The sequence below is a fragment of the Artemia sp. Qi Xiang Cuo genome, chromosome 6 (assembly GCF_049724085.1).
Source record: "Artemia sp. Qi Xiang Cuo chromosome 6, ASM4972408v1, whole genome shotgun sequence".
Taxonomy (NCBI): Eukaryota; Metazoa; Arthropoda; class Branchiopoda; order Anostraca; family Artemiidae; genus Artemia; species Artemia sp. Qi Xiang Cuo.
In genome coordinates this window covers 47568794-47595464 of record NC_142799.1, presented here as the reverse complement: position 1 = coordinate 47595464, position 26671 = coordinate 47568794, and the positions used below count along the sequence as shown (strand labels likewise).

The 26671-nt window shown below is 34.7% G+C and overlaps 2 protein-coding genes across 2 annotated transcripts in view; one reads left to right on the top strand and one right to left on the bottom strand.

Annotated features, from left to right (window-relative positions):
• LOC148951298 (tRNA N6-adenosine threonylcarbamoyltransferase, mitochondrial-like) overlaps window positions 1–26671 on the top strand; it is a 120604-nt gene that overhangs the window by 19314 nt on the left and 74619 nt on the right. The window contains exon 2 of the mRNA XM_089090795.1: window positions 7455–7579. The gene's annotated coding sequence lies outside the window, so the exon portion shown is untranslated. The remainder of the gene's footprint in view (window positions 1–7454; window positions 7580–26671) is intronic.
• The window catches only part of LOC148951299 (glutamate carboxypeptidase 2-like), a 42779-nt gene that overhangs the window by 4587 nt on the left and 11521 nt on the right, over window positions 1–26671 (bottom strand). Inside the window, exons 2-6 of the mRNA XM_089090787.1 lie at window positions 17227–17487; window positions 11534–11803; window positions 7361–7562; window positions 5037–5138; window positions 2429–2643 (exon numbers count right to left, since the gene is read on the bottom strand). Coding sequence (XP_088946913.1) covers window positions 2429–2643; window positions 5037–5138; window positions 7361–7562; window positions 11534–11803; window positions 17227–17487 — 1050 coding nt within the window. The remainder of the gene's footprint in view (window positions 1–2428; window positions 2644–5036; window positions 5139–7360; window positions 7563–11533; window positions 11804–17226; window positions 17488–26671) is intronic.

The following is a 26671-nucleotide window of genomic DNA, read 5'->3' as shown; positions in this document are numbered from 1 at the left end:
AAGTTTAAAGGTATTATAAATTAGTACTATAATGAATACATTTGGACAGAGCGTGCAAATGAATGTGAAGGGGAGAGTAGTATTTGTACTTTACTTGTACTTGTGGCGGGAATCAGGCGTTTCCACCTCGCCCGGCATCGATGATCTTGGAGACCTTCTTGGACTATGTTGAGCGATCTTATGCCAGCTGCTCTGCAAAAGTAAGCCACTGAGTTGACCATCTGTGTCCAAACTTTCGGAATCCCCCGATAGGTTCAAGGTCTGATTTGGTCAGGTTCCACCAGTTTTTCCTCTGTCCTCCTTGGTGTCTCTTCCAGGAGCTAATAGGCTCGACTAGAAGTATTTGGTGAGGCAAGTATTCTGGTGGCTTCCGTAAAACATGGCCCAACCATTTCAAACGGCGTCCTTTAATAGTGAGCACAACATCTCTCTGAATATTGCACATTCGACGTAGATCCGTGCTGGAGATACGGTCACGCAGCTGTATTCTGAGAATTCATCGCAGACAGGTATGCTCAAACACCTTCAGCGTATTCTCATGCTGTAGTTTTACCGACCATGTTTCGCATCCGTAAAGGAGAACGGTGCGGACTAGTGCCAGGTAGATTCGAACTTTCGTTCGGACACTGACTTCGCGGCGATTCCATAAGGGGTTCCGAAGGGAGGCAAAGACTGTCTGCACTTTCTGTATTCTCTGTTGGATATCAGCGTCGGAGGATCCGTCAATACATATTTGGGAGCCTAAGTATGTGAAACAGTTGACTTTTTCCAGTTGAACTTGATTGACAGTTAGTGTGAATGGTCCTGTGTCGTGGTTAATTGCCATGAATTTCGTTTTCTCTGTGCTGACTTTCAAGCCGATCAGGTCTGCCCAGGCCACCACGTTGTCAAGCATGTTTTGAGCTTCTACGGGTTCTGACAGGAGGCCAACATCATCCGCATAATCGAGGTCAGTCAGTGAGAGATTCTGTCCGATCTGAACTCCTGGATAGGACGACAGTGCATTTTCAAGCACCCAATCGACGCAATAATTGAACAGAGTCGGAGAGAGGATACACCCTTGTTTTACTCCGAACTCAACCAGGAATTCTTCAGTTTCTTCACCATAGACTCGAACTCGGCTCACTGACGCGTCATAGTATGCCTTCATCAGTTCAACAAACTTCAGCGGCATTCCGTCATATGGAGAGTAGCTTCCTTCCGTGAATCCTCTATCCACCTTTCCACCTTTTTCATGGCATATAAGCATGTTTTACCTTTTCGGCACATATTCATTCAAAGGTTTCTTAGGAATTCCCAAATGATGAACCAATAACTGTATGAGACAGTACGATGGTTGTCTTCGTTCGAGCAACACTTCGTAAATATTTGAAAAATGATTCTTGATTTCTAACAAAGTTAGTATTTAGGTGTATGAGCTTGGTGAATACTAATATGAGACCATTATAGATGCATTGTCAACTAAATTAATTTTAATAACTAGATATTTTGCTAATGGTAGATATTTTGCACATTGTTGAAATCAAAATAACATAAGAATTTTCAAACTGTGTGATTGGAGGACCAAAGCTGGGATCTTAGACCGCTTTTCCTACCAATTCCCTGGACTTGACACATATAGACATGTTTACTTCTTTCAAATCACGAAAGGAAGCTGTTGATTTCACAATATGAGTTTGATTTCTCCCAAGCTGGTATTCAAAGTTTCATGGGGTTTATTGATTTCAAATATCAGGCTATTGCTTAGCCTTGTAGCAAAAGCTCAGTAAAGCTCAGGTGATTGTTGCAAAAACAAGTCAATATTCAACTATATCCCTATTGGAACACCCTAAACCGCCTTACAATAAGTCTATATCAAACTAACATCATATATAAATGGGCAAAAAGAAGCTAGAGCCCACGCAAAGGGCTAAATTTTGTTCACATAATATTGCAATACTAAAGCATGCGAATATCATTCTTGAAGACAAAAGAAGAGTTGAGTAGCAATAATAAGTAAATAGTTAGCTACATCCTATGGGAATACCCCGAACCTAGATTTAACCTCCTATAAACATACTCGTCTAATACGGTGGTGAAACAAAAATATTATATTTTTTATATCTTATTTTGATAAGATCTATGATGTAATGATTGATGTTGATGTAATGTGGATGTAAGTTACTATTTTCTCGGTAAATAGTAATCAAAGGATAATTTTCTCATATGGGAAAACGAAGATACACCTTTTTTCTTTTGTCATTATTTCTGCCCTAGCCTATTGAAAGACTGTTCCCTATGCAATAGATCAACTGTAGTTGACTGAAGTAGAATGAGAACTATAGATGCAGTTCATCATGCTATTTTCATGTTCCTGAACAAAGGTTCTCAGAATTTTATCACATTTCTAAAATGTTATCCAAATAATAGTAAATACTGTGAGATTTACCTGTTTTGCTGCTTCGATTAATACGTTTTTCATGAGTGGTGTTGCAGCAACAAAAAGATTGTATGGATATACAACAGAGATGTCGACATTTAGCATTGCAACTGCTTTATTCTGAAGTGAATGATAATTTTCTTCAATCCATTCGTTTGTACCCATATAGCCAAACTCCGATGAACCCCAACTTCCGAAAATGATTGTACGTCGTGGCTTCCAACCTTTAAGAATTTTCAGTCTTATTACTACAATTGTCTGGTATATCAAAATTATCTGATAATATATCTTTTGCAACTACTAGGAATAAAGGTTGTATGAGTGATCCAGACAGATATTATTAATTGAGATAAATGACAAAAATAGCCGTTCTTCAGAAGCAAGTCTTGGTAAGATCAAAGAAATTACATTTATTTACATACTTTTAAGATTAAATAAGGGTAAAAAACAACACTTGACCCTTTTTAAGTGGTTCGGTAGCGGTTTTTTTTTTTCGGTGCATATCAACCCCTTAAACATGCGTCTTTTCGTAAGCATTTATAATATCATTAAATAAGGAAAAAGAAACAATTCTTTTTTTTATTCCTTTTTTTATGGGGAACTTGAGAGCAAATCAATTTTAATTTCAATTTAACTATACTACAAAATCATACCACCGAAGACAAAATCAGACGACCGAATCACACACTTTCGCAGACTTTTTTAAAGATTCAGGCAAATTGTTTCTAAACATGCAGCCCAACCTGATGTACTGAAAATAAAGATCTAGCACCAACGACTTGAGGTGTCCTTACATTATTGGCATATCGCGTAGGATAATTGCCTACTCCCTCACCAGAAATAAATAAATTTAGGAAACACTTAAGAACTAACTTGGATTAAGGTTTATACATGCACTTTATATTTGAATGTAAAGATATCTCCCAAGCTATTAAGAAACGATATATCTAATTTTTCTCTTAAAAGTGATCGCCATCTGATTTTTCGCAACATAGCTGTTGTAGAGTTCATTGCAAAATCAATCCAAGCACTGAACCGGTTGATTGGCGAAAGTGAAGGGTTGATTCGTCAAAATAATATCATGACAAGGACTTAAGTTGACCTCAAAGCAGTAATGAAAACCCGTCTAATTTTAATCAGGCTTCACCAATGTAAGAAAGACACTGAGTCTTGTAACTCTACTGTTTTTGTTTGTAAATGATGTATTCTAAAATGGGTCTGATCATCAATTGCCATTAAATTGTTAAAGTGAATGTATTTCTGATGTAGAAAAGTGAAGAAGAGATTCACTTTCAGGCATCTGTTATATTTAGCCATGTATTATAGCGTTTAATGCATGTTATCAGAAACAATAGCCGGGAACTTTATATAGTTAACCATATTGTCGTTTTTGGAGCAGCAAAATCGATTTTATTCTTGATGCTTTAATTACAAGCTTGATTTCCAGGTCTAACTGTTCAAGAGTTTTCTAGCAAATATCAAGTTTGCTGAAGAGGATTTGATTGTTGAAAAAAAAACTGGCGCTGGAACAGTAACATTTATGAACATGGTGATCGATGATCTTAAAACCACATTGTTGTTGTGGAGAAAGGTTGTTGGAAGTATAATTAGAAGTGAAAAATTCATGACTATCGCTAGAACCAGCTTCTGTTACCTCAGATTAATCTGGATTAACACTTTTTACAATTGATATTTTAAGTTTATAATCTAATTTGTCACTCAAAAACCCTTTTATTCCTAAATTAAAAAACTAATAATGTTAATGTTTTATCTTGATAACTTAAGCTTAGACTAATCTCAAACACTCTTAAGAAATTTATATGATCTCGACGTAATTTAGGATATACTCTAAAAACCGTAAAATGCAGGTCAGTCAACTCTGGCTGAGAAAATATAATTATTTGGAATATTATTTAGCTTTGCTGCTTTGCGCATGAGATACAATTATTGTATTGCCCAGCCCTCCTGTCACATATACATTAATATATTTTTATACTTTTTAAAGATACAAATCCTTGAAGAATGTTTATTTATGTGTCTCTTGTTCAGTCATTTATTTGGTTTTGGATTTTTTCTTAAAGGCCTACTACTACTAACAACTCACCGCAGCACCAAGCCGCCTGATGCCAACACAGCTACGCATGCTCTTCCTCCATCCCAATCTATTCAACGCCTTCCTCATTACACCTTCCCAGGAAGTTCTCATTTCCCTTAAATCTTTCTTTATGACATCCTCCCATCCCAACCGCGGTTTCTGCTTTGAAAAATAAATATTTTAAATAGGCAAGGCCAAGATAGTTAAACCCTGATATTTGTTAGGTAAATGTGTAATATACATACCAAGTGGTATATGATATGTGGCGTTTAATAAGAAAAATTAGCTTTTTTTAATCGAACTGCCAAAATAAAAAAAGCCAACTTAGAACTTGAAAAATAAGTATTGATTTTGATGAAAATTCATGGCCCGAACGTTAGTACAGAATACGCCCGGCTGTTTTTAGATTACGAATGCTGTGTTTATCCAGTCGTTCAGTTGAAAGTTTTAAGTCAAAATTTCCGTTTGAAAGTTTTGTATGATTAAATGTGTACATTTTTAGTCTAGTTCTACAAGACTTACCTTTCTTCTTTAACTCACAAAGAGATCGCACTACTTCCATCATAGTTGCTGTTGCAGAAGATGGGTCAACAGAGCCATACACCCATGCGTCTCTATGATTCCCTAAAAAGAAAAAAAGAAAAAAATAATAATAAATCCGGAAACCTTATTGAAAATTCCTGTTCCATGTCTGAATAATGTGTCGTTGGCAGATTTGCGGTATGTTCTCTCAAATCCATAAAAAAAGGATGGGATGACATGACCCATCAAAGCCCCTGGGCAAGGGTTATAAATTATGCAGTTTGCCCATTGTTTACACCAAGACCAGGATGTCATTTGTGCTTTACTGAAAACAAAATATTTTAAACGTTTTTTCTTTTATAACGTTAATAAATAAAAAATTGGCGAGAGTTTCAAGAATGAATATCAATATATATTAAACTGACAATCTACATTTCATTGGTTTTTTCAGTAACCTAGCTATTTAAGGTGGTTTTCTTTTTTCTTTTGTTTTTGCTGATGTTGTTACAAATCAAAACAGAAAGCTCAAAATAAAAAATTGTTTTCAGTGAAGTGCAATAGACGTTCTGGTCTTTAGAAGGCATAGATGGCGTTCTCCCTACTCCTGTTTATGGAAATTTCTTTTCGTTTTGTTATTTGACTTTATTTATGCTTGTCTTTGTTTTACTGTAGCTCTTTGTAATTCTTTGAAAAACTTTTTTGGTGAATAAAGTTTTTTGAAATTAATTTTAGATAAAGCAAGATTATCCTTTGCTTAATGGATCAGTTGGTCAAGATCAGCTGATCCACTGGCACAGATAGAAATACAAACCGCGATAGCGATGGAATATTGAAATGATCCAGATATATAGTGATGATATGTAGAATATGGGAATGTAATTTTTTTTAGGTATCTTGATCTATTGTATGGGTAGGAGATTTATCTTAGGTTGAATATACCACTGAGATTTCTCACTTATTAAATGCAGTTTAGAGTAAAGTTACAACTAATTCGAGTAATATTTAAGAGGTTTTAATAATAAAGAAAAGGGTATAGATTGAAGTCTGTTTGCCTGCTTTTAAAGAGGAGAATGATGATTTGGTGCGTTGTTTCAGCCGGTTTCAGGGGCTTTCTACGCTAAGGGAAACTATTTTTGTGAATACTATAGGCCATAGGGTCTCTGCTGGGTTCATCGGAGCAAGTAGGTTTTGAACCCTGGAATCTTCCTTATTCCAAAAAGACACAATAAATACGTGTAGGCTAAAGAGTTATGCCAGAGCCACAACATGTTCACATGTGCTAATAAAAAACAACAACAACAACAACAAAATTTATATAAATAATTTGGATTTTCCTTGATTTTAACGTCACACTCATAATTTAAAAGTGGACAAATAAATGACAAGACATTGGTTTGAAAAAATTATATCAACAATAAATCGTTCCCAAGTTCCGTCCATTAACTATGTCTTTGTATCTTTTGCCAGGCTTATCTCATCATACTGTTAAAATCCGCTGTTTCAAGTTTCCCTTTTTAATTTTTCTTGTTTAAAAAAAAAACACATACTTTAAATTTTCACTGATCTGTTAATCATAAACTTTACACTTGAAATGTGAACAGCGTTCTACTCGAGAAATTATGAACGGTATTTATAATTGGGGTCCTAGTCGTGAGTAGATTGGATTTTATCCATAAGTCTGACTATGATGTGACTCGGGTATTAGATATTATTTATTTATGTCCCTATTGTGTAAAGCCTATCATAAAGAAATAACACGGCGGGTACTTTTTTTCATCCCTTTCGGCTAAAGCTTCGTCTGGTAATAGAGGCGATTTGAACAAATAAACTGCCCCTCCCTGAATTTGCAAAGAACTTTGTGTTTATTCGCTTTTTTCCCCTAATCTTAAGGTATATATTTTCGAAAGGATCTTTGTGATTTTCGAAACGAAACTTTGTGTTCATTCGCTTTTTTCCCCTAATCTTAAGGTATATATTTTCGAAAGGATACAAGTAGAACAGTAATTAGATTAACTCTAATAGCTTTAGGATATTCTTATGTTTTTCCTTGTTGTTTTTTCTCTGAAGGCTACTATGACCTATGTGGGTTAAGCAGGGAGGAAGGAAAAACACCTAAACCTCGAGAAATCGTAAAATCATGCACCGCATTTAGAGCATTTCTTCAACATACAGTGCAAGAGCGGAAACTGTGATTTTGCCCTATCTAATAAAAACCATGTTTAAACCCCGCCTTTTTCTCTTAAGTAAAATATTAGCTATTCCCATGTCTCTATCTCTTCTTTGACCAAAAGCTTTATCCTCAGTGTAACCTTGCAATAAAATACCTAGAAGTATATAACGATCAGGCTCGACTGCTCCAACCATTTTTCCAATGACGTTGTAAGTTTTCGCTTGTTTCAGTTCATTGTTCACTTCCAGACGAATCTTCCAACCAGAGTGACGAAGCTTGATTCCTAAATTGTAGGTTATATTGAGGCCTCCTTGCCAAGCTGCTGGTACTGGCGGTCCAGCCATTTGAGCAAATATCTAGGAATATAAAACAGGTAAATTATTTTTTATTAATTCCTATGATGTCATCATCGGGCTTCTGAGTATTGCACATCTGCCAATTTTGATAATACTATGCCATCCTAAATTTTTGCTAGTGTTTTTTTTTTTTGGAAATAGACTGAACATCCATGGGGGATTGGTACAAATTATCCGGTTACCAAGAAAACTTTAACGTCTGAAATAGGACCAACCGTAAAACTAGAATACATGAAATAGAACAAAATATTGAATTATGAAAGTAACAAAACGAGACTTAAGTCTAGGAAGATTAATGAGAAATATAATAAGAAAACGACAAAATATTACGAATTGTTGCCTTCATAATTACCAAAGCGTCACGAGCACAATAGAAAAGAAAATACGTTAAACTGTTTTAAACGTGTCTTAAAATAAATGAAATGGGGATAAACTGAAAAGAATAGAAAATTGAAACAAATAAATTGAAAAATAAGAGAAACATAAATTGAAAAAGCTGAACGAAGAAGCCCCCCCCCCCTCAACAGCGAAAAACTGTTTGTTAACTCATAATTTACTTTTGTTTATTTTTTCTTTCTTTATTACTTCATTGTATGTCAGTGTGGGTTTTTCTACCTAAATTTTTAAAATCTTCTTCTGTTGTTCTTGCACTGGAGAAGCCTCGTTGACTGTACAATCCTAATATTCATGTTGCTATGTTTTTTTTTTTTTTTTTTTTTTTTTTTTTTTAAGTCTCTTTGAAGTTATGATGTACGATTTTGTTTTATCTTAACTATCTTGTTTTGCCTTGATATTTTTGACGTTTTTACCATTAAGCCTTCATTAGTTTTGACGATCTGCCGACAATTTCTGACTTGTTTTTTTTTTTCTTGTTCTGAACCTTTTAGTCTGGTTTGCTAGGTAAATGAAAGTAAAAGAATTTAAACCTCTCTGTTTTTAAAGAGATAATTAAAAAGTTATAAATTAATCTATTTTAAAAGTAGGTAAGAAAGTTAGTTTACAAACAAACAAATCTTAAAAATAGTTGAAAATGCAGAGGTGTCACTATCTCCTAGTATTTTTCTTCTGGAGCTTACTCAATTGTTTATCATAAGATGTGCTATGAAACGATTAGATCAAAAAAATTCTTTGTTCTGGCTTAAAAGAAAAAATAAACAAAATACTAGCAAACCTTAATATTTAATTTAATATTGTAAAAAGGTTTCATAGTCAGAGCAATAGCATCGTCTTAGTGAAGAGCTATGTGTTCCCATCTTATTATTCATTTTCTTGTCCTTGTCATTACAGAACTGATTGTCATAGCAGTGAGCAAGAGAGAGCTCATTTGGTCGTAAATAATTAACAGTTCTAGTGCGTCTTTAAGGGCTAAAACTGACGTGACGGTAACCAAACGCCGTTTTTGTCCTTGCAGCCTATATTTTACCGGTTGCAAATTTCAAGAAAGCTATTCGAATTAAAAGGAACGAAAGATTCGAAACCGCCTCAGTCGTTAACATTATCCATGAAGCCCCAGGGATATGGTCTCCAAATTATCTAAATAGCCGATTTAAAACAGGCTTCACGGATACATTTTAATAGAAATGACGACATTTTACACCTTGTTGAAACCAATGTTATGTTATGGTTTGCGTAATTTTAGGACCTGGTGTTCTATCCCTCTGAATTCATAGATAAAGACGTATTTTCCCTGTTTTGATCCATGTATCTTCAAATATATTTCAGAGAGTGATCCTAAATGACCATAGGACTGCCCTAAATCAAGATACGGTAAGTGGGGTAACCTATTCCACACACGATTTTGATATCCATCAAAGCTGGTATTTGGGTTTTTCTGAAGTCACCGATTATAAACATGGGGCTAACAAAAAATTTAGTCTCGAGCATCGTTCTTGCCTGCAGTCCCTTGAGCATGAGCCACGGATTATGCTTGTAGGTAATTTAAAACATAGACTTCATCGATAAACTTTCGTGGGACGGTGGTTATTTCATACCTTTTTCAAAATCATTATCGTGCGCAGTTTTTGGTCTGTACTTGCAAGGCACTGGTGACAGAACTCCTTCACCCCCACCTTCAGGTCTGTTGCACTTCCTTGCTCTCGTGACTTCCTTTAGATCTGCTGTGTAAGCCAAGACACAAAAAGTATATATTTTACACATGGTGCTTGATAACGTGTCTGAATCGAACGAGCGAAGGGTTATTTGGTTTGTCTGAATGGAATGCCCAAGTAGGACTCTAGGACCTGAGTCCACTCCCTCCGGTTTTCTTAATACAGATGTTTTGGACCTCTTTTGAATTTTCGTTGAGGGTAAACTGGAATCTGAATTCTGTTTTATAGTAGTGTTATTCAGGTACCTTATTTAGATTTTAAAACAACGAAAAACTGTGCTTTTTGGTGCAAATGCCAAATGCCTTAACCCTAGCGGTCAGACCATTTTCTAAACGGGAGGAATAAGTACGCTTTTCACACTTTTGACTTGCTTTTGTGTTCCATCCCAGTTGGATTGAAGTATTTCTGAGATAGTTGACTACGTAATTAAGGCTAATATTGCAAAATAGAAATCTAAATAGAATTTCCAGCTTGGTTTTCAAATGCTGTTTGATTTTCACCAAAGAGGATATTTGTGGAAATTGTTCAAATCACTAGTGTCACAACTATGAAATTACAGTTGCAATAAGAGCATCTTAATTCAAAATATTATATTATCCACGTTTTTCACAAATGGCACCACAGTTTAGCAAGGATTTTTGAGCTTTTTGATGACAAATCAGAGGTTAATGTGGCAAAGTAGAAGTCTTCAATTCACTTTTAGTAGGCCTGCATTTTTTTTTCAAGGTATGCTTGGTCTTCACCATGGTTTATGTTTAAAGGTTTTGTAGTCACTTAATGCATGTATGATTGTGCAATTCTAACATAAAAAAAATAAATATTGTATCTAACATATTTTTCTTAGATGCCATTCGATTTTTACCACGGTTTACATTCATAATAACAACCTGTAGATAAAAACGCATAATTTTATAATTTGTACGTCCTACCACTAAACACGGTAACTAAACATTTTATAAATGATTTCTGATCTGATTGGTTTTGATGTCACTAATTTCTAGTATGAGACCCAAGTTGCGATTTGACTGTTTTGTTATAAACTACAGTATGAAATATACATGTCTAGCAAATAGATTCTAATTTCTACGAAGGGTTTCTCTATCAAAGGATTTCTGAATTTGGCATACACAAAATTTGGGGCTAATATTGTCATATGTCGACAAATCTGAATCGGTATATACTGCAAAAACTATCCTGGATTTCCGCTAAAGTTAGTTTTCACAAGTTTTTTTTAAAGCACTAGTCAAAAATATGAATTAAAACTGCAATATCAGTGTCTTAGACAAAATACAGAATGTTGCCCATGTGTTTCGCAAATGCCCACTTGGTCACTGCCCACTACTTTCAGTACCGACCACAGTTCGTGTTGATGGATTTTCATGATTGTTGATTAAAAATATTTTTTTGGCTCTATAGAAGTCTAAAACCTAAACACGGTGAGTACCTATTTCTAAAATTGAGCTTAAGATTAATCAAAGCTGGTAGTTAAGGTTCTTGAAGCCACTAATTGAAAACATAATGCCGAAGTTGCTACTGGAGTGTTTTAAAACAAAACATAGTATGTTGCCTTTATATTTTAAAAATATCACAGTTGTATCGAAGGATTTCCGAACTTGTTGATGTTAAATAACATACAAGAGTCACGCGATGTCTTTGCTCCAAGATCACCATAAGTCTGCACCCAGTTGTCAGTCTGACAACTGTTTCGAAATATATAATTATTTGAAATTTTTGACTTTTTTGAACTCCTTACCCGATTGCTACTGTTGTTGCTACTGCCTTTACTACTTCTACCACATGAATACTCGTAAACACAGTTTCATCATATTGCACCAATATCGAAAAAGTGTTTCAGGATCTTACCTTTCTTGCATCGTTGTAGCTAATAGGATGAACTGGTATCTTTGGCAAATCCATATTCTCTTGGGATATCCTACAGGCTCCTTTTATTGCTGGATACATTGGGGTGCTGGGATCTCCATCATGCCACATTATTGTTCCTCGTTGCAGTCCTTCGCCAGGTAACCACCATGAATTTGGATACGGAGAGGTTTGACCATTTTCACCGGCGTAGTCCTGAGGATCACTGTATAGGATCATGCCTGCTGCTCCGAATCTTTGTGCATTCAAAACCTAAAAAAGCTTTTCGTTTATGTTGTTATTAGGATATAGAACTTCAAAAAAATTGAGTCGAATGAATAGTAGCTAAATACTACTTTCACTTTCCCAGTATTGGGTATTGCTGGGCCACCTCTCAGCGATTACTTTTTAGGGTGACTTTGAGCAAGTTGAAAAAGTCTAGTGCAAGTTGCTCTGCTAACAGTAGCCATTGAGGTGACCATCTCCATAGCAGGTAATGTAGGTTTACTCATCTAGCCAATATTATCAATGGAGATTAATCACCGACTATGTCCAACACATCTGTTATTCAAACGACTGATGGTTTATCCCCACTTTTCGTGTTGGATTTATATCTTTGGAATAGTATGGACCTATGCAGTCAAGAAAAACGAGTGAAAATGCAAGGCATATATTTTTGATTCTTTAGGTTTAGACATGTTGTGACTTGCTGCCGTAAGGAACTTGAATTAAATTGTTGGCTGTTTAGTGTATCCATTCTTAAAAACATAAACTAAGATAATAAAAGAAAAATAGATGACAAATAATGCACCGCTGTGTCTTTAATATCTGGAAAAGTTCGCCATTGGGGACTTAAAATAATTGTTTTACTGAGGATTAAGATCCACGGAAATGAAAAAAAAAAAAAAACGTAGACGCGCATTGAAATAAAAAGAAAGTCGTCATTTGCAGTAGGTTAGTGTTAAAAGATGGACGAGCCCATAGCCATTTACGTTGAAAAAATAAGGGCCAATTTAGTTAATCTTCTAATGCAAAGACCTTTGACAAATTAAAATATTTCAACTAGAATAAACTTGGTGTGCTAATGTAAGTTCGAAGGTTCAACCTAGACTACAATGTTTCAGGTGACACCAACTCTTCAAATATTTTGTGGTTCTATTATTAGTTCTTATATTTATCTACTCTTTGTATTTAAATTTTCGAAAAAAAACAAGTATTCAAATATTTGTTGCTCCTATTTTTATATTTATAATGCTTATTAAATTTCTTGGAAATATTTAATGTGTATTTACAATGATTACGAGTTTCTTTCGTAATGTTTGTTTTTCTTTGTTCCGAAAGATGTCAATTATTCAAATGTTTCTTATTTTTAGTTCTGATAACTTAATCAATTCCTTGTAGTCTACATGCTGTAAAGGTGTTGATATTAATATCTATTTATTTTTCTATTTGTATATTTAATTTGTATTCCATTTCTGTCATGACTGTGGACCATCGAATTTTATATATGAAGTGATATAATACCCCAGGATTTCCACCATCCGAGGTTATGAATACCAAATATAGGTTCTTGTTTTTTTTTTCTCCAATATTTGAATGATACTCTCGAAATGTAAAAGTCTAAAACCTACTGCGTCATTGGCGCTAACAAAAACTGTTCAAAACAGGAAAATTGGGATGTCTAAAAACCGAATGTTTTCTTGGAAAATTTGGGTCCTCTCTACAGATTAAGTAAAAAAAAAATTGTTTTCCCACTTAAACTTTTGGGAAGAAAGTAAAGAGCCATTATAAAACTAAAATTGTGCTAAAATAAAGTTATATGATAAGCCAGAATAATCAAGTCAAACTGAGTATGTCAAAAGCTTAGTTTGAGAACCGTACATATCATGGTTGAAGCTGTGACTGCAACCTTGTAAAAACCAAACCACGACCCATAGTAACCGGAATTTTAAAAAGGCGACTGAAAAACTGTCAGGTGAGGAAGAATCACCATTTGAAACTGATTCAGGAATGGCAACTGCCATTTCAGTTTAATCTTAATAGTTAAAGCCTATTGTGGAAATAAATGTATGGGAATTTCTGAAAGGAGTCTGAAATGCCTCGAAAATGGTGCCGAATCGAAACAAAAACTGTACCATTGGAATCACTATGTTAGAAAACCTCTTAAAAGGGGACAAGGCTGCCCCATCTTGAACAACAAAAAATCACTTTTTCGCATGGGAAACACTGATGTTTTCTTTTCAAAGGATGACCGTACTGAATCAATGATCGTAGAATCTTGGGAGGGGCTCATTTGAAATGTAATCACCATATCTAATGACTTATTTAAGTAACAAAAGATAAAATTAAAATAGTGAAACTTTTGACAAAAACTTCATCTTCACATAAAATAAAATTGCGGAAGATTTGGAAGGCGCATTCAGACGCACAATAGTAAAATGTTGTACTGGCATGTTAATAAATTGAGAAAGAAAAGTTGATCTTGACTTTTTCCAGTCAAATATAAGAACGGGGCCACGATTAGTGATAAAGAATAAGTTAAAGCGAGATGACAGAACATATTGAAAACGTGCTAAACCGTGATAGAATTACAGGGAAAGATATAGAAAAGGATGAAAGAGTTTGTGAAACTTAAGTGAAAAAAGGTTTATTTTGTGAGGAAGAATTAGTGAGACGGTACTAAGAGAATGAAAAAATAATAAGGCCCCAGGTGGTAGTGTGGTAAATGAGTTTTTTAAATGTGGTGGTTGTGAAGTTACAGATAAATTACTGAAGATTATGAATATGATTTTGAAAAAGGGGAAGGACCCAGCGATTTTTAGGAAAACTTTAAGTAAACCTCTCTATAAAAAAGGTAATAAGAGTGAATGCTGTAATCATATAGACATTAGCTTGTTTTTGTTGGAAGCAAATTACTTTACATGGTGATACTTTTTAGACTTAGAGATGTTGTAGATAAAGTTTTAATCTAAAACCACGCTTAACCAATTAAAACCAATTAAAGTTTTAACCACGCTAAAACCACAGCGTGGTTTTAGGAAGGGGAGAGAATGTGTCTACCAAATTTTCACTCTTAGATTAATAATCGAGAAGTTTCTAAATCATCAGACTCCTTTAGTCCTCAGTTTTATAGATAATGAGCAAGAGTTTGATCCAGCCTATAGAAGAGCTTTAGCGAAGGTTCTATCCTTGTATGGTATACCAGATAAGTACATTAAAGTTATTCGTCCTATGTACGAGAATAACATTGCTCCGATTAAGGTAGGAAATAATGCTAGTAGCTGGTTTCGTATTGAATTAGGAATTCAGCAGCATTGTGTTCTATCCCTATTTTTATTGATCATTTTTATGAACTTTGTCTTAAGGAGCACATCAAAGGCTATGGGAGAGTACGGAATCGAATTGGGGAATAAAACTCTTACCCTCTGATTATGCTGATGATTTGAATGTCCTAGATGAAAATCTTTGCAAAGCGAATTAACTTCTGAAGGTTTTTCCTGTCCTGTGTGCAAGAATACATTTGAAGATTAACGTTAAGAAAATTAAATCGCTAAGACTGAGAACAAGTGAAGGTGAAGAGATAATGATGGGTAGCGAACGAGAACATTGATCAAGTGGAGAGCTTCACTTACCTCAGTAGTAATTGCCTCAGTAGTGATCGTCCTTGTCGGCCCACCATCTAGGGCTAAACAAAAAGCAGGTCGTCCTCGAAACGTGTGGGATGAGGTCGTAAGGAAAGATTTAAGGAAAATTCGAACTTCTTGGGGGTCTGTAAAGAGGGAGTAGTGGAATCGGTTGGGATGGATGGGGAGCGTGCGTAGTGTTGGCCTCAGTGTGGAGGTCGTGTTGGCCTCAGGCGGGTTGGTGGTGCATTGAGTTGTTATTAGTTGTAGTTTTAGTTCACACACAAGGTCATACAACTCACGTATAGTTTGAGAAATTGATTCTATTGGGTATGATGTCTTATTTGAGTGATTCCTTTACCTAGTTCCCTGTAATGTTGTCAAGAACTGATTATTATAGTAAAACCTTGTATTATAAATAAATTAAAAAAATAATGCTTGACTTTTATCGGAAATTGAATGATGCTGAATAATGTTTAAACCTTAAATAATCCTAGTTTTGTATATTATAATAACTACAACTCAGATATTCTTTTAATGTTCTTCAGTTTTTTAAAATCTATAAATTACTTATAGAACAATATTTCATAAATAATTGAATTTTTTTCTGCAACTCCGCAAAGGTACCTTGGATGATATACCCCGTGGACTCTTTGTGACAACATAATATTTTTTTTAGTGAAAGTTTAAGAGAGGTCAGAAGTAAAACACGTAATTAGTGCCCTTTTAAAAAAAAGAACTCATGTTGGCAAATCTAGTTTCTTCGTCTAAGTTAGGACAAAGATCTTTTTGTAAGATTTATTGTGTATTTTTAAAACCTATAAACAAAATTATTGTTTCTCTGTTTACGCAACATACATCTGCCATACTGGTTCAAAGAATTTTGATTTATGAAATGTCCCTTTACTTGTAGATTACTGTAGAACTAATGTTTTACCGAAAACTGAACTTGCTTAGGTTTTTAAATCTACAGGTTATATAAAGAATTTTCTACTCCTAATCTATTTTTGTTTCATTGGTGTCATTTTTTCATAGACATTCGTGTGTTAGTTACCAACTCTTAAAAAGCACAAAACCAACGGAACAAAAGAGGATTGGGAGTAAGTCCTAATGTAGCCTGTAGATCTAAAAAAACTGTAGCAAGCTCAGTTTTCAGTAACGTTTTACAAAATCCTACAGATATTGGGAAATATGACGAATCCGCTTATTTGAACCAGAAGTGCATACATATGTTGCATAAACTGCAAAGTAATAATTTTTGTTCGTGTAATTTTGGATTTTGCTCTTTTCTTCCATCAGATACATCTTATTTAGAAGAAAGTAACTTGGGTTTAGGGATGTTGATGTGCAAATGTCTGGATTCACTTCAAATTTTGTAGGCAGCTGCCTACAACCTAGTTGAAAAAAATTATGAAGTTTTAGACCATTGGCCTACAGTCTAAGCGTTAAACTTCCATGTACGGAAATTTCTCCCCTATCACGGAGGTTGACTTATAAACAAGAATCATAAAGAATGTTCACCCTGTGGGGCAAAGGGTTATACAAATCTGCTAATTGGTTTGCCTTTCATTCATCTCCAATACATTTCATAATAAAAAAAAGTGACTTAATGCATCTGGTTACAGTACGTTTATAAATAATAATGCCATGCAATGCCGTTTTTTGAAATTACAAGTAATGTATTTATGTGGCAATCTCTTGGTATTGGATAAAATCAAAATATTCTTACCATCAGATGCATCTGAAATAAATGATAACACAACTATGCTCAAGAAAGCTGAACCTGTAACAAACTAAACCTGTAAGCTCTTCAGTTTTTTTTTTGTTTTTTTCTTGCACCGCAAAGAGTAGAATTTTGTTGATGTGTGTAATAAAAGCTCAATTTGTATATAAAAATTTAGTAAAAATATATTATGTTCGCTTAGAATGTTAAACCCTAGATTGTCAACAATAATCTGTATTGTTTTGCATAATCATTAACAATCTGGCAGTGTAAAATGAGAATTCAGATTGTTAATGAAATAGTTTGGTCTTTTCCAAATCGAGTTACATGAAATGGTTGAAAAAATTTACCTTGTCACCCCTGAAAAATTTTCCATATCGGGCCAAAACAAGTCGTCCTTTGACCGATATTTTCATGTGTTCTTCTAAATACGCAAAATCGTCGTACGATCCATAATTAACGTATATAAGGTGATCTTCTTCGATCATGCCAGATGCTGAATACGCTAAATATGCTGGCAACACGGACTTGTCGTAAAAACTGCCATCAACCGGAGTTTCGAAGAGGGATGCAGTGAATTTAATTCGTCCAGTTTCGTCAACGATTTGGACCTATAAATATGTTGAGCCTTCAGGATCATAAATTAGCAAACATGAAAATTTACCACCACATGATTTCAGTGAACATAACAAAAAATAATGGGAGAACTATTACTTCCGTCTCCAAGTGGATTTAAGCCAATAAAATCAATGTATATATTTTCAAAATATTCAGCGCAGTCTTCTCTTTAGCAAAAGGTTGGATCTGTATATTTCTTTTCAGTCACAATATTTGTGATCCGTTCAAAAAAACAAAAAACACATTGCCGTTAATAATGGGAGAATTTTTATTTATTTATTTAGCATATTTGTCTATATTTACGGTAGATATGAATCTATTCATCAACGGGTAAGGACTTGCCGAAAAGATTTTTTTTTTTTTTTTTTTTTTTTTTTTTTTTTTTTTTTTGCCAGGTGATTACCGTAATACACTATAAAACCACTAAAATAACCAAGGTGAATGGAAAGAACTAATGAAAATAAACTAAATATTTAATACTTAATGGTATTAATTCTTGGAAACATCAGCAGTTCAAGATTCAAGATTTTATTTCACAGTGTTTTTTTTTTTAGATGTTATAATTGTAACAAAACATGTTTAAAATATATTTGGTTATCAGTAAAGCACAAATGACGCAATAGCCACTAGATGGTATATGGTTGTGGGAAAGGGCAATCCCCGTCATATACGTAATAATTTCTGTTCGTTTTAAATTTTAATGTTGCTTCTTACTTTCAGTTGAAAAAAACTTGTTTTTTCCATGGAAGAAAAAAAATTTCTTCCATGGAAAATCCATCCGTGCTTACACCCCCCCCCAGATATTTGGTTAGGTAGTGATCAATCCAATCTCATTTATTATCGTAGATAATTTCGGAGACCACACTGCCTTTCCATGACGATAAATAAAAGTTCAAATAGGGATAAAATCCTTTAATAGACAGTGATAAATTTCACAAAAAATACTAGATATTTTGGTCACATATGCAGTGACCGTCATCGGTAGCAAAAAGAAACTAAAACAACTAAAAACAATAGTTTATGAACGAAATAAAATAAAACTCCTTTTTCTTTTATAATCTATTTCTTTTCAAAGCAAAAACGGAAGCTAGTCTCTTTGAACTTCTTGGATCCGGTTCATTAGCATTGAATGAACTAACACTTGGACAGAAATTAATTGCATTGGGTGAATTGAACTTTGCTCTATCAGATTTTAAGGGGCGAAAGCAGTCCAAGTCGCTTGGCTATCTCTTCAATGTTAAAGAAATTTTGTTTGTTTAAAGAAACAGATATATTAGAGAACTTAAATTGTGGTTCACCTGATTTGGGAGACTAATGGCTATTATTCGGTCAGGATGACTTTTTTTTTTCTTATGTTCCCTCTATTTTTTAAATGAATTTTTATACATAAACTCTTTTGGCTTTGTTCAATACAGCGATATTAACACCTTTAATAAAATTCAAACTAGCTTGTAAATATTTTTAACCCAAACTATTTGTTCAGACAGTTTATGTTGATTTTACTCAATTAAAGGCTTTTTTTATCCTTTTTTTTTTTTTGCTGCAATCGATTTGGATTTACGGAACCCTCAAGTCGAACAAGGGTTGTTTAATTTTTGGGTCAGTGTTGCAATTAACAGGCGCCGTGTCCTGTGCATGATACCACTAAACTTGGATAAACATATCGTATCCGCTGTATGCCGTTGTTCAAAACTAATCAAAATATATCAAGGATTGAGCAAGTTCTATTCAAGAGATTGAAAAACTTTTTGAGCTATGGGAAAAAAGCGCAATAAAAGAGGACTTAATTTAATTAACGTGCAAAAGGGTAGGAAAAAGTTAAAAAAAATATACGTAAAATTTGGAAGACCAGGACTTTCAAAGTATTTGCTTCACTTAGAGGAAGTATCTCTCAACGAGGAAACCTTTATAGAACCACCGAGACTAAAAACAATAACAGATGGCCGCAATTTAACTTCTGAAATCATGAAGACTGCTCGTTGGATAGTCAATGTGCCTTATTTTCTGAAAAGCTACGAAGATCTTGTAACTCCCCCCCCCTCCAAAAAAAACAAAACAAAACAAAGAACTGTAGAGGCTCAGAATAATTTAACGGTACTTATTTCGAAAGCGGTAAGTACAAGAGAATTGTATTGCGAGAACAGAAAGGCATTTTATCGAGTAATGCTTAGATGATGTATAAACATAGGTTACGTGTTTGATATATTCTATGTTTTACCACCTCTATCCCTTAATGTGCAAATATATAGCTCAAATTTGTTTCTGAACTATTATATTTTCATCCTATTTTGTTTGTTTCATTAACAGTAACGAAACTTCACTTCTCTTGTACTTACCGCTTTCTTAACAAGTACCAATTTAACGCTTGTGCTGGAGTGTCATTTTATGGGTATTTTCCGTACTAGATTTGAAACTACTGTTTTTTAGTATTTTTAATGAGAAAAAAAGAAAAAAAATCGGTACTTGTACGATATCACCCTGACAGTGGCGGATCCAAGGGGGAGGGTGTGTGTGCCCCCCCTAGCGTAGTCTAAAGTAGTGTAATTTACTTAATTAACTCAAGTTTGCGGTAATTAAACTTGCTCATAACGCAAGTTTATCGGATCAACCTATTTTGCACCCCCCCTAAAATATTTTTATCGGATCAGCCTATTTTGCGCCCCCCTAAAAAAATCCTGTATCCGCCCCTGAACTCTGACCTAATATTCCTCATCTAAGTAGAACCTGTTTCTCTGACGCTCAATCCAAATGAAATATACCTAAGTATGACAAAAATATAATACTTTAGAAACGAATTTGGGCTATATATTTGCTTATTAGGGGGGGGGGGTAATGCATAATGGGTCTGCAAGCATAATTTGTTAGGTACAATTATTTCCATATTATGAATTAAGAATTGTTTTCTAACTTAACGCTGTCCAAATACTTTACCAACACCCCTCCCCCCTTAGGTGCAAATATATTGCCAAAATTATGTTTTTCCCATCTATTCTGTCACTTCTCTTTGTCTTGTCTCATGCTAAGCTGAAATAAACGAGCGAAAAAAAACCCACCGGTTCTACAATGTGTCAATGGATGAACCACTTGAGTGGTCACGACTATACCATACAAGTAGCCTACCTAAAATTCTCTTAAATCTTGAAAAAAATGTATGTGGGTATCTTATTTTCTTATTAAACAAGGAGTTCTCACCCTTTCCGATGTTTTCGAAAATTGGTGCCCCTGCATTTGTCTGAAATTTACTTTCATTTATTTATTCATTGCTGGATTTAAGTTTGATGTTTGTCAGGGTAAAATACATAACTAAAGATTTGGACTCAGGGATGCCTTGATTTACTGCAATAAATTTGCTTGATTTTTAGATGGAATCCCAATATGTGAAATGCTCTACGGGCTCCCATTTGAGATATTCGCGTGCTTCAACTAAGGGTTTACCAAGATACAGCTTGGCAAAGGGATAGTTCTCCGTACGAAACCAAAGAATCCATGTAATACTTCTTGGTTCCCGTAAATAAAATACAATATCGACTATGTACCGCAGTTCCTACCATTTGAAGCCAGGGATGGTTGCAAGGACCCAAAAATCAAAGAATAAAGTGCAGTGCCAATTTTGAAACCAAGAGCTGAAGCTATCGACCTTAAAATTTAGGAACAAGACTTTCTGTTGCCCAAGAGGTTCTTGATGTGGTCGTTACCCATAATCTTATCCATTGTTCCTTTTACTTGCCTAATAACTTGAAGCTTATTTTTTTTTTATCAGTCCCTGCTCCCTTTAATCCAAGTCTGAACCTTTTCTAATCGCAGATGGAACAAAATTATCCTGAATATTTGGGGAACTACCTACCTTTTAAAGTACCGCTCTTTACGCTAAGGTTTATTAAGACTTGGGATGTTTTGGCATTGAAAATACCCTTCCCTCCGTAACTACAAAATAAATAGAGAACCCCATTTTAGAGTTTCAAGGAAATTTCTAGTCGTTTCTTATAAGTTGAAATGTATTGCAAACCAACCAACAAGGGATTGGGGTATTATCGCTGATTCCATGAATTCCCCCCCCAATGTCAAATTCTTAGCCAAAATTCTTAGCCTTGTTTCAGGTGCCAAGACATACAACTTATCGCAAATATGATGTTCGACAGAGAGTTCTGGGCTGGATTACGTTCACGTTTCATTTTCAAATGTGAATCGTGCAGTGAAAAGGTTACTTTACACACTGAAATGCCACCAGCACCGAAAAAGACATCGAAACCATCTGGCCAATCACATAGTTTGGAATCAGATTTACAGCCAGAAGAAAAAAAGACTGAAAAAAAGCAAAAAAGAACCAATTTTACTACAGAAAGAGTAGCCAGACGAAAGGTCAGCACAGGGACAATAAACTTTAACAAAGAAGCAGTAGTTGGTGGAATAAACACTGGTATGAGTCATGCCCAAATTCAGGAGCTTTTTTCTGCAGTTTATTCAAACTGTATGTCACAAAACGTTTTTAAAAAATTTGTAATAGACATTGGTGAGAACTCTGAAAAAACACTTCGTCAATATTTACTGAACAATAGCAAGATTGAGTACAAAATGGCTATTAAAGCAGGCAAAAAAACCGACATGCATGGTTCAGTGGAGACTTGTTTTATAGTTGATGGTGGCTGGTGCACTAGAAGCTATGGCAATAGGTTTTCTGCGTTGTCTGGTTGTGGAGTCGTCATTGGTTTTTGTTCAAAAAAGCTTCTACATGTTGGGATTAGAAATAAATACTGTTGCATTTGTATGAAGCATAGAAGGAATAAAAACACCATGCTTCCCGACCATACGTGCTTTATGAACTGGCAGAGACCGAGCACAGGTATGGACTCTGATATTTTAGTCGAGGCATTTCCAATCGCTCCAACTATGCACTCTTTAAAATATGTAAAATTTATCGCTGATGGTGACTCAAGCACCTATGCAGAGCCTACAACCAAAGTACCGTACGGCAGATATATTGAAAAAATCGAGTGTGCTAACCATGGATGTAAGTGCCTAAAAAATCGGGTTTACATGAAGCAGAATGAAACCCCAGAATGCAGGAGGCATCTTAGTGGTTTGAAAATAAAGAAAATATGTGACATTGCAAGAAACGCAATTGCACGCACAACCAAAGAAGGGAAAGGGTTCAAAGACCTTGTAAATGATCTGAAAGCGATACCACTGGATTTCTTTCGTGGTGATCATAGACAATGTCCAGAATGCTGCAAAATGGCAGGCAAAATTGTTGAATTCAGCGAAGAAGGTGCCCCAAGCAATATTTTCCTTATTCATGTGTATTCAGCCTTTGAAACTTTAACTAGAAGAGCTCGATTTCTCATCGGAAACAGCACTAGCAACCTTGCAGAGTATTTTATGAGCATAGTTGCTAAGCTTATCGGGGGAAAAACATAATGGTGACAAAAAGAGCCCGATACACAACGCGTGTTACCGCTGCGGGCATAAAATATTCTAAGGGACATTCTGGCCGTTTGCATATTTTTAGCACAAGGTTAGGATCTACACCAAGTCGTTTGTTTGAAGCGACTTGCTGAGCAGCGGGCCAGAAGGGCCAAAAAAAAGCAGACAAGGAAAGCTAAAAGAAGTCAGTTTGGAAAACCATTTACGAAGAAAGTTTCGAGACCCGACAAAAACTACGGCCCGAATGCAGGTGTTCCAGATTTATATCTTGATTCTCTTGAAGATGCAAAAAGTGATTTTCTGAACCGTGTTCAGTGTACTGACTTAGAAATTCATGAAATAGAAGAAGCAATACGACTTCGGATAAACTGTATTGACGACAGATGGCTGGAATACAGAAAAAATAGGATAACTGCGTCAGTAGCTGGAATAATTTGTAAAAGACGGACAAAGACTCTTGCACCGTTAGTGCGCCAGCTGCTTTATCCAAAAAACCGCCAGACTAAAGCAAAGAAACATGGGCAAATGTTCGAACAAATAGCTATACCGGCTATTGAGAAAAAGATGGACTGAAATTGCATCCTTCGGGACTTTTTGGTCATACTAAATATGGATATTTTGCAGCCTAACCTGATGAAATGGCCACTTTATTGTCTGGTGACACGGCGGTTTTAGAAGTGAATTCTCCTTTCAGTGCCAAAAATTTAAATATAGAATAATGGAGGCTATCCCAAAAAAATATTTGTCTTGAAAACCAAAATCTTAGAATGTTGTAACATAGATTCTGGCTATTTTTTCATTTTTTCTGCAGTTTATTGAGAAAATCAATCGTGACAAAGAATTCTGGCAAAAAAAATGCTACCAAAATTAGAAAATTTTTATCTTGAAGCAATATTGCCAGAAATAGTTGACGCAAGATTACCAAGAAATATGGAAATACGAGAGCCGTTTTTATAAAAAGAATTTGAACAGTATTAACACTCACGACAGACAAATAATTGCTACTATACGAATTAAATTTAAAAAAAATAACAACAAAACCAAGTAGATAATTACCAATAACATACTAACTTTCCATGACGATGAATAAAAGTCCAAAGTGATATAAATCATTTTAATATATAGTAAGAATTAAACTAACATACTGTATATTTTTGTCACATTTACAGTGACTGTCATCAGCAGAAATACTCGCGTATATTGCAAGGATTTACCCCTATTTGAACATTTATCTATTTTTTTTAACTGAAGTTATTTCAAGGGAAATTAAGGAGCAACGTTAAAACTTACAACGGACAGAAATTCAACGTACACGAAGGGGGTCGCCTCCTCCTCAACACCTCCTTCTTCATCCTAACGTTTTTTAGCACTTTAAAAAAATCTTTTTATTGTTCTAATTAAATGACCTTTGTGTTTTATGAGTGGTTATTAACTTTATAATTAAAATTTCTAATTAAATGACCCTTGTGTTTCATGCGTTGTTATTAAATTTATCGTAAATAGTGAAATTTTTACGATATGGAAACCCCCTGTAATATGCGTAATAATTTATTTTCCTTTTAAGCTTTATTGTTGCTGCTTACTTTCAGTTAAAAAATAATTTTTTTTATAGTTTAATTTCTGGTTATTTTTTAAATAATGCCAAGAAATCTGGCTCTAACTCCACGGAAAAATTCCCCCCTCCCCAGATAAATCCTCTAGACCAGTCAATCGTGGGGAAAAATTTACCCCGGACAATTGCCCTCGACAGCTCCTTCCTTAAAATTTACTTGGCGAAGGAGTAAAACAATAAAAAGAATTTCGCATAGTGTTTTGGCAAATTTCCCCAGTATAAAATTTCCTCAGAAAATTTCACCCCTCTCCCCCCTCGGAAAATTCTCTCCTCGTGCAAAATTTTCCCTGCGGAAAATCCCCAGAGCGGAAAGTTCACCACCCCTCCCTCACCCAAAAAATATATGCCTACTTCGCAGTAAAAAATACTATACGTAAACACTGGGCAAATTTTTTAACTTAAAGATATATCCCCCGGCACCATGGGGGCCATATTCCCTCCATGGTTAGGGAATTATATCTCATAATTTTGATAAAACGATTTAGGGAAAAAGGGGCGGTGAATGTCAGGGGAGGGCTAATTGCGCTCCAATCTTTTTGGTCACTTTAAAAGTGCACTGGAAATTTTAATTTCAATCGGAATAAGTCCTTTTCCAATAATATAGGTCTATTGGTTCGATACAATAACCCCTTGGGAAAACAAACAAAAAATAACAACAAATAAACACGTATCCGTGATCTTTCTTCTTGCAAAAAAAATACAAAATTTCACATTTTTGCAGAAGGGAGCTTGGAACTACTACAACAGGGTTCTCGGATACACAGAACGTGATAATAGGATTTTCATGAAGATCTCTTGACTTTTCGGGGGTGTTTTCTCCCCCTTTTTTAGAAATCAGGCAAATTTTCTGAGGCTCGTAGCTTTTGATGGGTAACACTAACTATCAACATAATAAGCCGATTCTTTTGATAGAACTATTGACACAAGAATTCTGATTTTTTGGTTTCAGTAAAAATTGAGCAGCGTTGCTCCTTACTTACAATTCGTTACCACAAACTATTTGATTCAAGTTTAAATTAGACAAAAATCTACTAATAAGCCTTGCAATTTGTACTTAGCATTAGAAGCTTACACAATAAGTCTCTGTAGTTAATTTGTGACGGAACTCATGATGTTTTAACCTTTATTCCATGACATAATTTCCATAAGGAAAATTACAAGGAAAATTTCCATATTTCTTTGGATTCCGATTTGATCGTCGATTTATTAAAACTAAATTTTGTTGTATGGATGCTAGACTGAGTATTAACTTAGTTGCATATTTCTTCTGCATTTATTTTTTGGGGTCATTGTCTTTTTTGTAATACAGACAAATTGTTCAAGTTTGTACACTTCTTTTTATTTGTGCTTTTACGACCTGCGCAAGCTACTTTTTTGCGATCGTAAGAACTTTTGATATTTTGGAACAACATTTTAAAATGATTTATTTCGGTTAACGAGTGTTGAACAATTAGCCTATTTTCATTATTTGTGTTAGTTGAATAAAAGCTTAATAAAGGTATGCTTCATCAAAAACTGTTGTAATTTGTATTAGTAAATCTGATGTGCATGTGTAATGTATCATATGTCATAATTAGGTAAATCGTTTTATGGCAAAAATTTATAGTTTTCTCAGTTTTTTTTTCATAGTGCTACTTTTTTTTTAATTGTGTTAGAACATTTTCATCAGATTTCTAGTGGATAGGTAATCTATTAAAATTGAATTTTTTGTAGGTTGAATGCAAAATTGTGCTCTCAGTTTTGATAATCCAACTTTCTTGTGCATTTTTTCTTTTTTTGTGCGCGCGAAATTTTTTGTGTTGCAGATCCATTTTTCAAGATTCTGCTCTAGGTATTATCTATATTTTTACTAAATGTAAGCCCTTTTTCTTAGTTTATATCAGATTTGTTTTCATTCTTTTAGAAACCATATATTTTAAGTGACTTGTATAAGTTCACGGGGTCGAACTATAAGACTGGTTTTTAAAATGAGTTGTGCTTCATTATAGGATGCTTCACAAAAAGCTGTAGTAAAGTTTTTCTTAATCAGCCTTATGTGCTGGTACACCCTCCAGAGGAGATACGCAGACCATACTGTCAATATGATCTTATTCCTATAAATAGAAACCTGATTCCATATCATCGTGAGTAGAGATGGGGGTCCG